Below are 15,326 nucleotides of genomic sequence, written 5' to 3' on the forward strand. Positions count from 1 at the left end.
ATATAGTCTTTAATATAGTGCACCACAGGCTAGTTAAGTGACTGTGATCCTTCACTTCATGAACTTTCACTTTTGGACAAAAATAAATAAGAGGATTCTGTCCAAGATTCTTGTGGTAAATACATTATACATAAGTGTACAGCACTAGAAAATTTGTAAATGTTTTATTTGCATTTATGTTTTTCAGGATGTCTAACAAAACATTCCTACTATGTTGTGTATCTCCCTTTCAGCTCCATGTTGTTCACTGGAATTCAGACAAATACCCCAGCTTTGTTGAGGCAGCTCATGAACCAGATGGACTGGCTGTCTTGGGAGTGTTTTTACAGGTGAGAATCTACTGATTTCATTTTAAATGATCAGCCTTGTTGAAGAAAGAGCTTCAGTCACGAAGTAGACATTTAACCATCTTGTTTAATAGTAAACTCAATTTAGGTGTAGCATTTTCCTTTTGCAATGAATATTTAAAAATTATATATTCATTTAGGAACATTGTCTTATAAGTCTTCTTATTGTCCATTGGTCATTTTTATGTGAATAACAATAGCAGCATCAACATCAAGAATAGCAGCAGAAATAACAACTGAGATATTGGAAGAAAACATTTATTCTGGGCTCTTCCTAATTGTATACTATTTAGGACAGAATAAAGTTCAAGCTCCTGATTCTTCAAACACTGGTCTCACCACAATGACATATTGTCCCAATGTGCTCACTGGTTTTTAAAAAAAATTTATTGTATTTCCTTTAATCTAATATTCACATGTGGTTAGACAATTATTGTCATCATACCTGGGAACAGGTTGGGCTTCTCACCTCCCTCTGCCTCCACATTCTTGTAGGCGTGCCCCTTTGTCACACCCCATACTCTCCATGTGTTGTAACTCATGAACAGGGAATACCATGGATGGCAACAGTTTCTTGCCTTTGGACACCAAGTAGGGGTGGTTGCGGCAGGATCCAGGTGCTTTAAAACCTTCAGGTAGATTCAGAACACCTGTAATAATGAAAAGAGGATCCTTTATGAATCTATAATTTATGATGAGTTTGCTTATGATGATATATTCTCTTGATTTGGGACCTCAAATCATTTTAGGCTGCAAATGTGAGATGTTTGCATCTAGTATTTTGATGCCACCATTGTCCGTTTGAATTGAGGGGCTGTCACATCTAGCTAAGTAGTGCAGGTTATTTGTTAGACTGTCTTATACAAAGTTTCTCTCAAGTTAACCTACATCTTAAACACTGATAAAACTGAACAAATATTAAGCTGTTACTATTAGTTTTGGGACTAAGCTGCAAGTTCAGTACAGGAACCCTGTAATATTATCTTGTTCAGATCCTTCTGGCATGATAAGACCGGCAGGTAAAAGAGAAGCTTTGTTATAGAACAATCACTGTATGTTATGTGCTGGCTGAGGTTTTTTAAAAAATAATTTTAAAGTAGCGGGTGAAATTGAGTGATTCAGACCTGATCTGCTACAGTAACCATTTCTTTTGAAATTTTATGTTTTTAGATTGGTGAACCTAATTCCCAACTGCAAAAGATTACTGACATTTTGGATTCCATTAAAGAAAAGGTAAAATGAATTACTATTTGTTAATAATTAACGTATTTTTTGTTCTCTCCCACATTTTCTTATCTTCCTTTAAAGACTTAGACATCTGCTGCCTGCTTTGAAGTTTGCAACATACTTGATAAAAAAAAAAGCAGAAGTAACCTATTATCACTTATCTTTTGAATGTAAAGGTCTTAAATTACCTAAAATCAACATGAATACATATACTTATGCATAATTAGTCTCTGGTATTATATTACAGAGTAAGCCTTTAATTGTAACACATTTAAGGGACCCACTTATATTAAAACAAACTTTATGCTTCTTAAATAAATCTATATGATATGTTACTTTATCTAAAAGTTTTAAGATGAAGATAGATGCTTTTTAAAAGATACTAAAAGAAGATATTAGATAACTCTGGATGCAGATATTCTATATTTACGGAATTATAATGGATGTGCATGGATGTATGTTTTTTGAGGTCTATGTAAAGCTATCCCATTGTAATTTGTGGGAATTCTTTTTGTTCCCCCAGGGTAAACAAACTCGATTCACAAATTTTGACCCATTATCTCTGCTTCCACCATCCTGGGACTACTGGACATATCCTGGTTCTCTTACAGTTCCACCTCTTCTTGAGAGTGTCACATGGATTGTTTTAAAGCAACCGATAAACGTCAGCTCTCAACAGGTACATAATCTCTTCCAGGTTGATAAAGGAATACAAAGGAAAGTGGGCTTTTTTTTTTTTTTTTCCAACCCCGCCCTTAATTTCTGCTGTGTTTTGAAGTCTGTGTTTTCTCTTTATTCATCAGATGCGTGATTGGGCTAGATGAGATCTGTGTCCCTTTCATATTTGACCTTCTGTGATGAGACGATTTATTTGCCACTTCTTAGAAATATACATAGCGACACTGATGAAAGTGAAGCATCATTTTGAGTACTATAATAATTTGCTTTTGTTTTGTTGCTGTTTGATATGGGGATATAAACAGGCCGAGATACAAACAAAAAAATCAGAGACAGGCTTATAGAAGGTGACATTTTTCTTTCTGACCTTAGTGTCCACACCTGCTTCTACAAATTTCCAAGTGAAACTTGAGGACAGTGATTCGTGCAGTGCCTTAAGAAATGTGTGCCTGCTAAGTGTAAGAAGTCGTTGTTTTGTACACTTAAAAATTAGTTAAGTGGGTAGGCTGGGCACAGTGGATCCTGCCTGTAATCTCAGCACTTTGGGAGGCTGAGATGGGTGGATCGCTTGAGCCCTGGAGTTTGAGACCAGCCTGGGCAACATGTTAAAACCCTGTCTCTACAAAAAATACAAAAATTAGCCAGGTGTGGTGGTGTGTGCCTGTAGTCCCAGCTACTCGAGGGGTTGAGGTAGGAGGATTGCTTGAACCCAAGAGGCAGATACTGCAGTGAGTCACGATCATGCCGCTGCATTCCAGAGCAAGACTTTTGTCTCAAAATTTCTTTTGTTAAGAGGGTAGATCTCATTTAAGTGTTCTTACTATACTGTAAGAAGAGAAAAGAGAGAGAAAGGGGAGGGGAGTGAGAGGGAGAGGAGGAAATGTTGATCTTTTGGCATTTGTTGACAAAAACCTTTGTTGGGCTGTCTGAGGGGCTTAATGCTTAAAACATTTGTAGAGAGGCTGTGGGAAGGCTCTTTTTGTGTAGACATCTAGTCACTCATTCTTCTGTTAAATGCTTATGGAGCTTCCCCTGTAGGCCAAGAGTCTGCTAGACTCAGGATATCCAGTTTGTCACCCAGGCTGGTGTGGAGTGGATGCAACCATACCTCACTCCAACCTTGAACTCCTGGGCTCAAGCCATTCGTCTTCCTGCCTCAGCCTCCCATGTAGCTGGAACTACAGTGGCATGCCACCATGCCTGGCTTATTATTTTGAAAAATTTTGTGTAGACAGGGTCTTGCGTTACTTCCCTGGCTGGTCTTGAAGTGATCCACTTCTGGTCTCAAATGATCCTTCTGCTTCGGCCTCCGGAAGTGCTAGGATTACAGGCATGAGCCACTGTGCCCAGCCAGGATATCCAGTCTTTAATGTTCAAAAACTGTGCTTGGAGCGCTGAACCATGGGGCTGGCCAATCTGATGGGTGGATGCTGTGTGTTCTTGGATGCTGTGGTTCTTTGTTGGTTTTGTTTTTGTTGTTCTTTTTGAATTAGGCGCAATATCTTATCATGAACATAGTCTACTAATTTTTTTTTTTTTTTTTTTTTTTGAGACGGAGTCTCACTCTGTTGCCCAGGCTGGAGTGTAGTGGCGTGATCTCGGCTCACTGCAAGCTCCGCCTCCTGGGTTCACGACATTCTCCTGCCTCAGCTTCCCGAGTAGCTGGGACTACAGGCGCCCACCACAGCGCCCGGCTAATTTTTTGTATTTTAAGTAGAGACGGGGTTTCATCATGTTAGCCAGGATGGTCTCGATCTCCTGACCTTGTGATCCGCCCACCTCAGCCTCCCAAAGTGCTGGGATTACAGACGTGATAGTCTAGTAATTTTTGCAGCTAATAAAGTACACATGTACTGGGCTTGCCCACCTGCCTACCTCTTTATTTTTCCTCCTACTGATACCAGAGCTGGCCCACCTTTACCGAGATCATTTCAGGCAGCATTTCCCCTTGGAGCATTGAACACATCCTTCTTTCTGTTGGGTGTTTCTCCTTGTTGACCTTGTCTTTAGGATTAAAGGCAAATAATAACCTAGTGTGTATACTTTTTAAAACATTTTACAAAGGTCTGTGTAGAAATCCAGAGCTTGACTGACATGAAAACTCCTGTGAATTTTTCTATCATTGTATCATGAGAAAAATGACCTGTTACTGATTCAGAGTCCTTAATAAGGGAATTCATTTTTCTCCCTGTCACATGCTAAATGGTTTGCTTTTATATTTCTTTATTAAATTTGAACTGAATGATATTAAGAATGAATAAACTATAACATCAAGGTGGTTAATAAGGTAATCATGCTTTCCATCATATTTCAAGGACACTGTTATTTCTTAAAGCCACTTGGAAAATAACTTTTTGTTTAGTTTTATTTTTTGCTTTCAATCCACCAGTGATCTGGAGGAGAATATATCAAAATATATAGTTTAGTTCCTTAAAAATAATAAAGTTAACCTTATTAAAAATATCTACCTGCAAGTTTAGAAATTATGACTACCTAGCTGTGGATTCACTACTTTGTCTTATTTGAGGCTCAATGGATTACTATTATTAATGTGGTTTTTATGCAGAACAGTATATAAAATAATAGCTGTGTTTTAGAGCTCTGAAGTGATTGTTAATTCACTTTGGAGCATTCACGTAAATCTCCTCTAGTAGGAACACTTTCACATATTTTAGTTTTTAACCAAATTGACAAAGTTATTTGAGTAGCAATTCAATTTGCTAAAATCTGATATTGTGGTGGTTTTAAAAGTTAAAGAATAAAGCAAAAGAAAAAAAGTTCAGTCCCAGTCTAACCATGAAAAAATATCAGGCAAATCCAGTCAGGGGACATTCTTTAAAATAGTCAGTATTCTCAAGGTCATTAAAACTGCCAAGGTCATCAAAAACAAGGTAAGTCTGAGACACTGTCACAATCAAGAAATGCCCAAGGAGATATGAATACTAAGTGTAGTGTTGTCCAGATTTTTTCCTCCACAGTTTCCTGTCAAGTTACAGTTTGACCTAAGGGGCAAATCAGATGTTTTTCATTTTCTTTTTCTTGATTTAAGTCCATTTTCCTCTCTCAGAGTCACTCATTGAGGACTAAATTCTTAACTGCCATGCCAGTGAGCAGATAAATGTACTATTTTCTGATCCTTTTGAAGACAAATCTGTCATTTTCTCTGGAGGGCCAACTTCTCTTGCCAAGTCTCTTTGGGTTATCTTAAATCATCAATATTGGGTTACTTAGCTGAAATTCAATATGCAAAATACTTGGCTTTGTTTCTACTCTCCTTTTAAAGAAAAATAACTCTTTTTTATTATGATATTATTTGCATGCAGTGAAACTCATGAATTTTAAGTGTGTGGTTGCTGATTTTGGTAACTGTATATAGACATGCTACAACTACTGCAATCAAGATGTAGTTCTCAACCACCACTGTGGCTCACACCACTAATCCTAGCATTTTGGGAGGCCAAGGCGGGCGAATCTCCTAAGGCCTGGAGTTCGAGACCAGCCTGGTCAATATGGTAAAACCCTGTCTCTACTAAAAATACAAAAATTAGCCATGTGTGGTGGTGCACGCCTATAATCCCAGCTACTCAGGAGGCTGAGGCAGGAGAATCGCTTGAACCTGGGAGGCAAGGTTGCAGTGAGCCCAGATTGCGCCACTGCACTCCAGCCTGGGTGACAGAGCAAGACTCCATCTCAAAATAAATAAATAAAAGATAGAGATCTCAGCCAAAAATTTTCTGGTGCTCTCTTGCAGTCCTTCACCTTCTTCACTATAGTCCTAGGCAACAACTGATGTGCTGTCGCTAGAATTTTACTTTTTCTAGAATTTTATTTAAATGAGTCATACAGTAGATTTTTGTGTTTGAATTCTTTTACTGGTATAATCTTTTCAAGATTCATCCATTTTATTTTATTTTATTTTATTTTATTTTATTTTATTTTATTTTATTTTATTTTATTTTATTTTTTTCCCTGAGACAGAGTCTGGCCCTGTTGCCCAGGCTGGAGTGGAGTGGCGTGATATTGGCTCACTGCAACCTCCACCTCCCAGATTCATGTGATTCTGCTGTCTCAGCCTCCTGAGTAACTGGAACTACAGGCACTCACCACCACACCCAGCCAATTTTTGTATTTTTAGTAGAGATGGGGTTTCACAATGTTGGCCGGGCTAGTCTTGAACTCCTGGCCTCAAGTGATCTACCCATCTTGGCCTCCCAAAGTGTTGGGATTATAGGTGTGACCCATGCATGGTACCTGACCCATTTCATTAATTTTTATTACTGTGTAATATTCCATGGTATGGATATATTATATTTTAAAAATATATTTCACAGTTGATGGACATTTGGTTTGCTTTTAATTTTAGGTCATTATGAATAATGGCAATCCATATACAGATATTAGGAGTAATTTGCACACTTTTGTGTGCACACATTTTTATGTGTCTTGTGTCAATACCTAGGACTGGAATTACTAGGTCATGTTTGTTTAATTTTGTAAAGTACTATTACATTGTTTTCTTTTCTTTTTTTTTTTTTCTGAAGGAGTCTTGCTTTGTTGCCCAGGCTGGAGTGCAGTGGTGTGATCTTGGTTCACTGCAACCACCACCTCCCAGGTTCAAGCAATTCTCCTGCCTCAGCCTCCTGAGTAGCTGTGATTACAGGCACTCGCCACCACACCCAGCTAATTTTTGTATTTTTAGTAGAGGCAGTGTTTCACCATGTTAGCCAGGCTGGTCTCGAACTCCTGACCTCAAGTGATTTGCCCGCCTCAGCCTCCCAAAGTGCTGGGATTACAGGCATGAGCCACTGTGCCCGGCTGAGTAAAGTACTACTATATTGTTTTCTAAAGTGGCTGTGTCATATTAAATTCCCACTAGCAATGTATGAGATTTCTGGTTGCTTCATACCCCTGCAAGCATTTGGCATTGTCAGTTTTTCTAACTTTAGGTATTCTAGTGGGTATGTGTGATTTTAATTTGCATTTATCTAACGACCACTGATTTTGAAAATTTTTTATATGCTTAATGGCTAAGTATGTATTTCCTTTTGTTAAGTATCTGTTCAAATCATCTGTCCATTTTTACATTGAGTTGTTTGCAAGAGTCCTTTATATAATCTGGATAACAGCTCTTTCTCAGGCTGGGCGCAGTGGCTCAGCCCTGTAATCCCAGTGAAAGATTCTCCCGAGGGCCTGAAAGTTTAAAGGAATGAATAACTCCTACCTCCTCAGGCCCGGTCCCAAGGTGCAAGGACATTTGCACCAGCAGCATGCATCAGCAAGATACCAGAAGCAGGAATAGAGCTGGCTGGAAGACACATACCCCCTGAAGACCGAGAGGGAGGCCATCTGGGTACTACGTAGCAGTTATTCCAGACTGGGACACTTCCTGTTTACAGAGGACTATAAAACCCCTGCCCCGTCCTCACTTGGGGCTGAAGCCATAGGCCTCAACCTGTCTGCACCCGGGGATGTAAGGCTCTTGTATTGGTTTGAACCCCGAGAGCAGGCCAATAGACAACACGAGGCAGTGTGGAGCAACACGCTGTTTTAATGAGCGCCTGGGTGCAGACGGGCTGAGGCCTAAAATGGCGTCAGTCCCAAGTGAGGACAGGGCAGGCAGGGGGTTTTATAGTGTCCTGTAAACAGGAAGTATCTCAGTCTGATGTAACTGCTATGTGGTACCCGGACGGCCTCTCTCTTGGTCTTCAGGGGATATGTGTCTTCCAGCCAGCTCTCTTCCTGCTTCTGCTATCTTGCTGACACATGCTGCTGGCGTCAGTGGCCTTGTGCCTTGGGACTCAGCCTGAGGAGGGAGGAGTTATTCACCCCCTGCCCAGCTTTCAGGTCCCCGGGAGAATCTTTCATTCCTGTCTGTTTGGTTATAGAAAAGGGAAAAGGGATGACTTTCTCAATAACTACTTGAGTGACATGGGGGGGGCGTGGGCACCTTGGAAAAAGAAAAACTTAATTTGGGGGTATTCTTGAGAGACGAGTTGGTATCCATTGTGTCGTTGTAGCAGGAGCATCGTCTGGATTGTCCTGGAGGCTAACTGTAGTTTCAACAAGAGTTTTAATGGCTTTTATTATTAGTGGGATAACACAGGGGAGAAACAGGAGGCTCCCAATGATGAAGATTACTGTCCCTACCAGTGTTTTAAATCCTCCTAAATTAGAGAACCACCCTCCTAGAAGGTTTGTTGGGTCCCATCCCTTCCAGGTTTGGACTGATACATGGGCTTCTTTTCTGATGTTTGAAGCGATTTCTAGAACTGCTTTTCCATGATTGTCTATGTTAAGACAGCAATTATAGATATTAAACTTACCATACATCCCACCCTCTTCTGCTAATAAGTAGTCTAGTGCTAGCCTGCTTCTGCTATCTTGCTGACACACACTGCTGGAGCAAGTAGCCTTGCGCCTTGGGACTGGGCCTGAGGAGGGAGGAATTATTCATTCCCTTAAGCTTTCAGGCCCTGGGGAGAATCTTTCTTCCAGCACTTTGAAAGGCTGAGGCGGGAGGATCACTTGAGACCAGGAGTTCAAGACCAGCCTGGCCAACATGGCAAAACCCTGTCTCCACTTAAAAAAAAAAAAAATTGGCGTGGTAGCGCCTGCCTGTAACCCCAGCTACTGCGGAGGCTGAGGCATGAGAATTGCTTGAACCCAGGTGGTGGAGGTTGCAGTCAGTCGAGATTATGCCACTGCAATCCAGCCTGGGTGACAGAGCGAGACTCTGTCTTAAAAAAAAAGAAAAAAAAAGTGAATCCTTGGACCTTATTAGAAATTCCAATTCACAGGTTTGGGGTAGGGTCCAGGGATCTGAATTTTAAGAATTAACTCAAAATATTTTCATTCAGATGCTTTGGGACCACCCCTCCCAAAACTGGCTTAGAGTGAGACATGCATGTGGATATAATAGATCCATCTAGGAAGGTTAGTTAGAACTGGGTGGTCAAGGGGCTTGGAAATCATGCTGACACGTTTGTTTTGGGTACCTATAAAAATGTTAGAAATGTGGCGTGTTATAGGGATGTATTTGGAAATGTTTACACTAAAATGATATGATGTTTGGAATTTGCTTAAAAATAGCCTAGTTTGGGTAGGATGGCAAATGCAAAGAGAGCTTTGGTGGGAGAATGGATGGAAAAATTGGCTGTGTGTTGATGATTGTTGAAGATAAGTCATGGATTCCTGGTGATTTATGATGTTGCTTTTTCTACCTTTGTGTCCTTTTGAATATTTACATAATAAAATGTAAATTAAAAGGATAGGGGAAAATGGGGAAACAGAAAACAAGTTTCTCTGTGGTTTGTGCATGGCTTGTCAAGATGGCTTCTTTACTGAAACTTCTCAGCTACCCCTCAAGTTTCTCAACTGTAAAATGGAATAATTATATATTATTGATAGGGATATTTTGGAGATTAACTGAGGTAATGTAAAGCACTTAACACAGTGCCTAGTCCATCATTTTCCATAACAGAACTTATTTTTATTATTACTCAATTTTGGCAGGCAGTCGAGTGCTATCAAAGAGGTTTGAGCATAAGAGTGACATAAAGCTGTTTACAGAACCATAGCAGAAGAGTATTTCAGCTTATTGGAGTTGCTACACAATGAAATTAGAATTTCAGTATTAGAGTCAAGGAAACCAGCAAAACAGGTCATACCTGCTTCAGCCTTAAGGCTGAACTGGGAACATTTCTACCGGGAACCTGTAGGTACTGAGTCAGCCTTAGTGACAGAGGGGCAGCTTTGCTGCCTGCCTGGATAAAGCCTGGAACCACGTAAAGGGATAAGACCGGTGGGAACCAGCCAGGGATGTGCATTTTAAGGCCAGGGCAGTAGTGGAGGACACCTAGAGTCAAGAGAAGCAAATCTGAATGGGGACTGGCAAATACGGGTTTGACCTAGCTGGGCCAAATGACTGTGAGACCCAGTTATAAGGGGAAGGGGTTTGGCGAGACATCAGAACAGGTCTAGGAACTCTTACCAAAATATACAGGCTGGTCAGAGAAGGAGCTGAAGTCGGATCCAATTCTAGACTGGTGAGCTGAAAGTGCTGCTGGGGCAGAGAGCCATGATCAACTTCCAGAGGGATTGAACAGGGGCAGGAGCTGGGGTTGTGGGAGAAAAATAAAGCCAACGTCTTCGGAGAAGTTAGCGGTATCACTGTGGAGGCAGGTTGCTTGATGAAGCCTGTGGACCCATGCTTTAATTCAGGACTCAGAATTCCTGCACAGCCACCTGGAATGACCACTCCAGACAGACCTGGATTGTCATGATCTGCAGAAGACTAGGTGTCTTTCCTGTGGTCTCAGAGGTTAGCCTCTGCTATTAGCCTCTGCTACTTGACCAGAGATTCTCTTAAGCCTCGTGTGGTTTTAGCTATAATGATCTGGTCTAATGAAACATGAATAATAGTATGTTGTAAACATTTTTCTCCTTCCCATATCTGTACTTAAAAAAAAAACAAAAAACAAAAAAACAAAACCTCAAAATGGCTGGGTGTGGTGGCTCCTGCCTGTAATCCCAGTACTTTGGGAGGCTGAGGAGGGCAGATCATGAGATCAAGAAATCGAGACCATCCTGGCCAACGTGGTGAAACCCCATCTCCACTAAAACTACAAAAATTAGCTGGGCGTGGTGGCATGTGCCTGTAGTCCCGGCTACATGGGAGGCTGAGGCAGGAGAATTGCCTGAACCTGGGAGGCGGAGGTTGCAGTGAGCTGAGATTGTGCCATTGCACTCCAGCCTGGGCGACAGAGCAAGACTCTGTCTCAAAAAACAAGCAAACAAATAAAACCCTCAAAATACCACATGTGGAAAACATGGTTGCTTGTATATATGATGGTTGATCCTATTGCCATAGAGCATAGTTATAAACTGTTGCCTGTTTCTTATAAAGGACCTCCCTCCCCTCTGCCCCCCATCCTGGTTAGTACTGTATAAGAAACATTTTAGGCATCAGGTATTTGATGAAAACCTAAAGGATGTGTCCTAGTCTGAATTTGCTTGACTCTGAGATTAGATGGTTAACAAAGTTTAGAGAATGTAGGTTCTCATTCCTAATTTGTCTTCATCAAAATAAAACAAACACCAAAGATTTACTTTATTAATTGACAATATAATTTTGGTGCATATTTTTGAGAAGATAAAATTAGTTTTAATTTTTCCAACTTCACTTTAGGCCTGTACTAAATTTTAATAAATAATATTAAACCACCAAGGAATTGTTAAAAATTTATAAAACATATTTATAATAGAAAAGTTTTCAGCAATAAAAAATAGTGATGTAGGTTGATATTTATTGTTATGCAAAGATGGCTAGGATATATACTAAGTGAAAAAAATTAGGTTTCAAAACAGCATATATAGTTGAGTTCATTTTTGTCATAAAATGTGTGTGTGTGTGTTTGTAGATTGAAAAACATTGAAAAACGTTCTCTGATTTCTAGATATTTACTCTTTAAACCACACTCTAGGTGTTTCCTCTTGTTACTTTGATCATCAACTTAAAAATGCTTATACATTTAATTTTGGAACCTGTAGGTATTTGTAGAGCAATGAGAATTTAGCAAAAGAGTTTCTTTATTGTATATGACGTGTAACAGAAAAATTTCATTGCAATATTTTTTGTTCCTGGTTATAAATATATCTTAATTCTTTATGCAGGGTAATTCATTAATATTGGTGGGAATTTCTATGCTGAAGCTAACTCTTTTCTTCTTCTACAGCTGGCCAAATTCCGCAGTCTCCTGTGCACAGCGGAGGGTGAAGCAGCAGCTTTTCTGGTGAGCAATCACCGCCCACCACAGCCTCTGAAGGGCCGCAAAGTGAGAGCCTCTTTCCGTTAAAAATTGTCACTAATTAACTCCCCCAAACATGGCTGTGGAGAGACAATGAAACAAAACAAAACACAACACAAAAGTCTCTGCCAACAACTCCTTTGTAGAATTCTAATTTATAGGAACCATTTTACTATGAGCTTCAGTGTCACAAAGAACACCAGATCTCTCTCTCTCTCTCTCTTTGTAATTTTTTTAGTGATAGAGTCTCACTCTGTCACCCAGGCTGGAGTGCAGTGTTACCATCTTGGCTAATTGCAGCCTAAAACTGCTGGACTCAAGTGACCCTCCCACCTCAGCCTCCAGAGTATGAACCTGGCTAATTTTTTTTAATTTTTTTTTTTAGAAATGGGGTCTTGCTATGTTGCCCAGGCTGGTCTCAAACTCCTGGCCTCAAGTGAGCCTCCTGCCTTGGCCTCTCAAAGTGCTAGGATTTCAGGCCTGGGCCATCAAGCCCAGCTGGCTTAGATCTCTTTACTAACTTACTGTCTCATATTTGCACTCATGGATATTCACAGTAAGCATTGTTTGACATATATTAAAACCCATGAAATATGTCTACTTCAACCTGTGTGAAAATATGGTTAACATTGCAGACTTCAGAATGTATTAAAAATTACCTTGCCATAGAGACTGAATTAGTCACAGCTTTCAGTGATGTTAGGTGGAAACTTATATCTCAAATGGTAGGATTGTGATACTTTTTTTGAAACAAGTGATTTTGCTTAATATTTTGTTGTTATTCCAATTCATAAAAAGTAGATTATGTTTTCTTATAAGGATAATTTTTGCAGTGATTATGTTGCTAACTCTCATTGCATGATACCTTTAATAAAATGCACAATATAAGAGTTAAGGGCAATGGGATAAAGCTACTTAATGTGTCTCCTCCACTGATCAAAAATATTCCTTATAGTCTTGGTGAGGAATTCCTCAGGGTATAAATGGCTATTTACACTGTAATGAATTATACCATATATAATATTCACTCAGTAATGTTAATAATGAACTAGCTAATAGTTGACAAAATGCAATGCCTGCCAGTTTATGACATTAACATGGTTTGAAACTAACATATAACATAGTACCAGTGCAGTCACAACTGCCCTCAGGCATGATGAACACGTTGCCCATTTTTGCCTGGTGTTTTGGCAGCAAAGCAGGATGCAATCTTGTGTGGGTCATTATTCTGTCAATTTGTGGAAAAAATTACTTCAGTCTCATATAAATATATAATGGGTCCATAAGCCCTTCAACCCATTTCCATGGCAAAACTCACTTTTCCTTTTATGCATGTCTCTCTGTCTCTTAATTTTGTCAGGTGGAGCTTGATCTTAATTTTAACCTATTATCTTTTTTTTGTTTGTTTTTGGTGGGGGATAAGAGTAGTGTTTCTTTTGCTCTTTCTGGTACAAACGGAGGGACACTAAGCATTAACTTAATAACTACATTTAAGACTTGAACACATGCTATACTTTTGTCATCTTCTAACATAAGTTTACCTGAGTTCCCTTGATTTTGATGATTTGTTTCTTATATCTCTCTTTCTCTGGATGTAGTTTTTTTGTTTTTTTTTTTTTTTTTTTACTGAGTCTTACTCTGTCACCGAGGCTGGAGTACAGTGGCATGACCTTGGCTCACTGCAACCTCCACCTCCCGGGTTCAAATAATTCTCCTGCCTCAGCCTCTTTAGTGGGTGGGATGACAGGCGCATGCCACCACACCTGGCTAATTTTTGTATTTTTAGTAGAGATGGGGTTTTGCAGTGTTGGCCAGGTTGGTCTCAACCTCCTGACCTCAAGTGATCTGCCTGCCTCGGCCTCTTAAATTGCTGGAATTACAAGCGTGAGCCACCACGCCTGGCTTGAATGTAGATTTTAATAATTGACCTTATCCTGCAATGTTGATAGAGTGACTGAATATCAGTAAATTGTGTAACAGTGATGGATACTGTTACATAAGGTGAGCTCCAGAAGAGTGAAGCTAATACGTTGGTCAATGTTCTTTTCCCCTCGGTATCTAGTTTAAGGCTTTTAGAAGATTGATCTGTAGCAATTATTTAATGAATCAAATATTTTTAAAAATTTTATTTACTGTCTTTGGTAATTATCTCTCTGCTTGAAATCAAATGTACTGTAAGTTAATATAACAAGTAAAATACATTATCTTTTGAAAATAGTTTCTTTTTAAAGGAATACTAATTAATTGTAACTTATAAAACTGAAAGTTCTAATGGTTTCTAAAAGCCAGTGTTGAGTGGAAAAGTGTTTCTTTAGTTTGGAAAGACCTGTGAAGTATCCCAGTCAGAGAAAGAACCTGTTTTCTCGAAGAATGTAAGTTGCTATATCTGGAGGGGCATGTAGGACAGGGGTTCTAATTACTGTCTGTGAGAGTTACTACTTTGTAACTTAGGTTTCTGCTGCAATGTTGTGTTGGTTCTGTATTATAAATAGCACCTTAATAGACCAAAAATATTTATACAGCACTGATTTCCTTGAATATTGTGTGTTAACTGATACTCCTAGAGGCAAAAGGTTTAAATGTGTGTTAAAATGGTTATATTGCTTCCTTTTTAAACAAATTAAAAAGTTGTAAATACTAGTGTAGATCTTTTTTGTTTACCACAGCAAATATTGATTTTATGATTGTTAACCATTTCATATTTTAATTTAAATTGGATTCAACCACAATAAAGAAAATGAGACAAGCTTTCATTTTCACAAACTTGGCTTTATTATTAACCACTCAATCCATTCAAGAATAACTTGTCCATTTAGTTTTCATGTTTCCTTCATGTGTCTTTCAATTACCCGAGACTGGGTAATTTATAAAGAAAAAAAGGTTTAATGGACTCACAGTTCCACATGGTTGGAGAGACCTCACAATCATGGCAGAAGGCAAAAGGCACATCTTACACAGTGGCAGGCAAGAGAGAGAATGAAAATCAAGCAAAAGCGGTTTCCCCTTATAAAACCATCAGACCTCCTGAGACTTATTCACTACCATGAGAACAGTATGGGGGAAGCCACCCTCATGATTCAATTACCTCCCATTGGGTCCCTCCCATAACATATGGGAATTATGGGAGCTACAATTCAAGATGAGATTTGGGTGGGGACAGAGCCAAACTATATCAGATGGTGTCTGCTAGATGTCTTTGTTGTAAAGTTATTATGTCCTTTGTAAATATTTGTTGGGAAGGGATTCTTTTAAGAGTATGTAAATATTC

At 39.4% G+C, this 15,326-nt stretch overlaps 1 protein-coding gene across 2 annotated transcripts in view; it reads left to right on the forward strand.

Moving 5' to 3' along the window:
* The window catches only part of CA13 (carbonic anhydrase 13), a 50,417-nt gene that overhangs the window by 21,411 nt on the left and 13,680 nt on the right, over positions 1-15,326 (forward strand). Inside the window, exons 4-7 of one of the 2 annotated variants that reach the window (XR_004059223.1) lie at positions 234-329; positions 1,518-1,580; positions 2,098-2,253; positions 11,987-12,085. Coding sequence is in view for 1 of the 2 variants with exons in the window: in XM_010381748.2 (XP_010380050.1) it covers positions 234-329; positions 1,518-1,580; positions 2,098-2,253; positions 11,987-12,106 (435 nt within the window). In the remaining variant the exon portion in view is untranslated. Of the gene's footprint in view, positions 1-233; positions 330-1,517; positions 1,581-2,097; positions 2,254-11,986; positions 14,810-15,326 lie in introns of those variants that run through there. The other variant, XM_010381748.2, reaches the window with a different exon arrangement.

Source organism: Rhinopithecus roxellana, chromosome 9 (genome assembly GCF_007565055.1).
Source record: "Rhinopithecus roxellana isolate Shanxi Qingling chromosome 9, ASM756505v1, whole genome shotgun sequence".
Lineage (NCBI taxonomy): Eukaryota > Metazoa > Chordata > Mammalia > Primates > Cercopithecidae > Rhinopithecus > Rhinopithecus roxellana.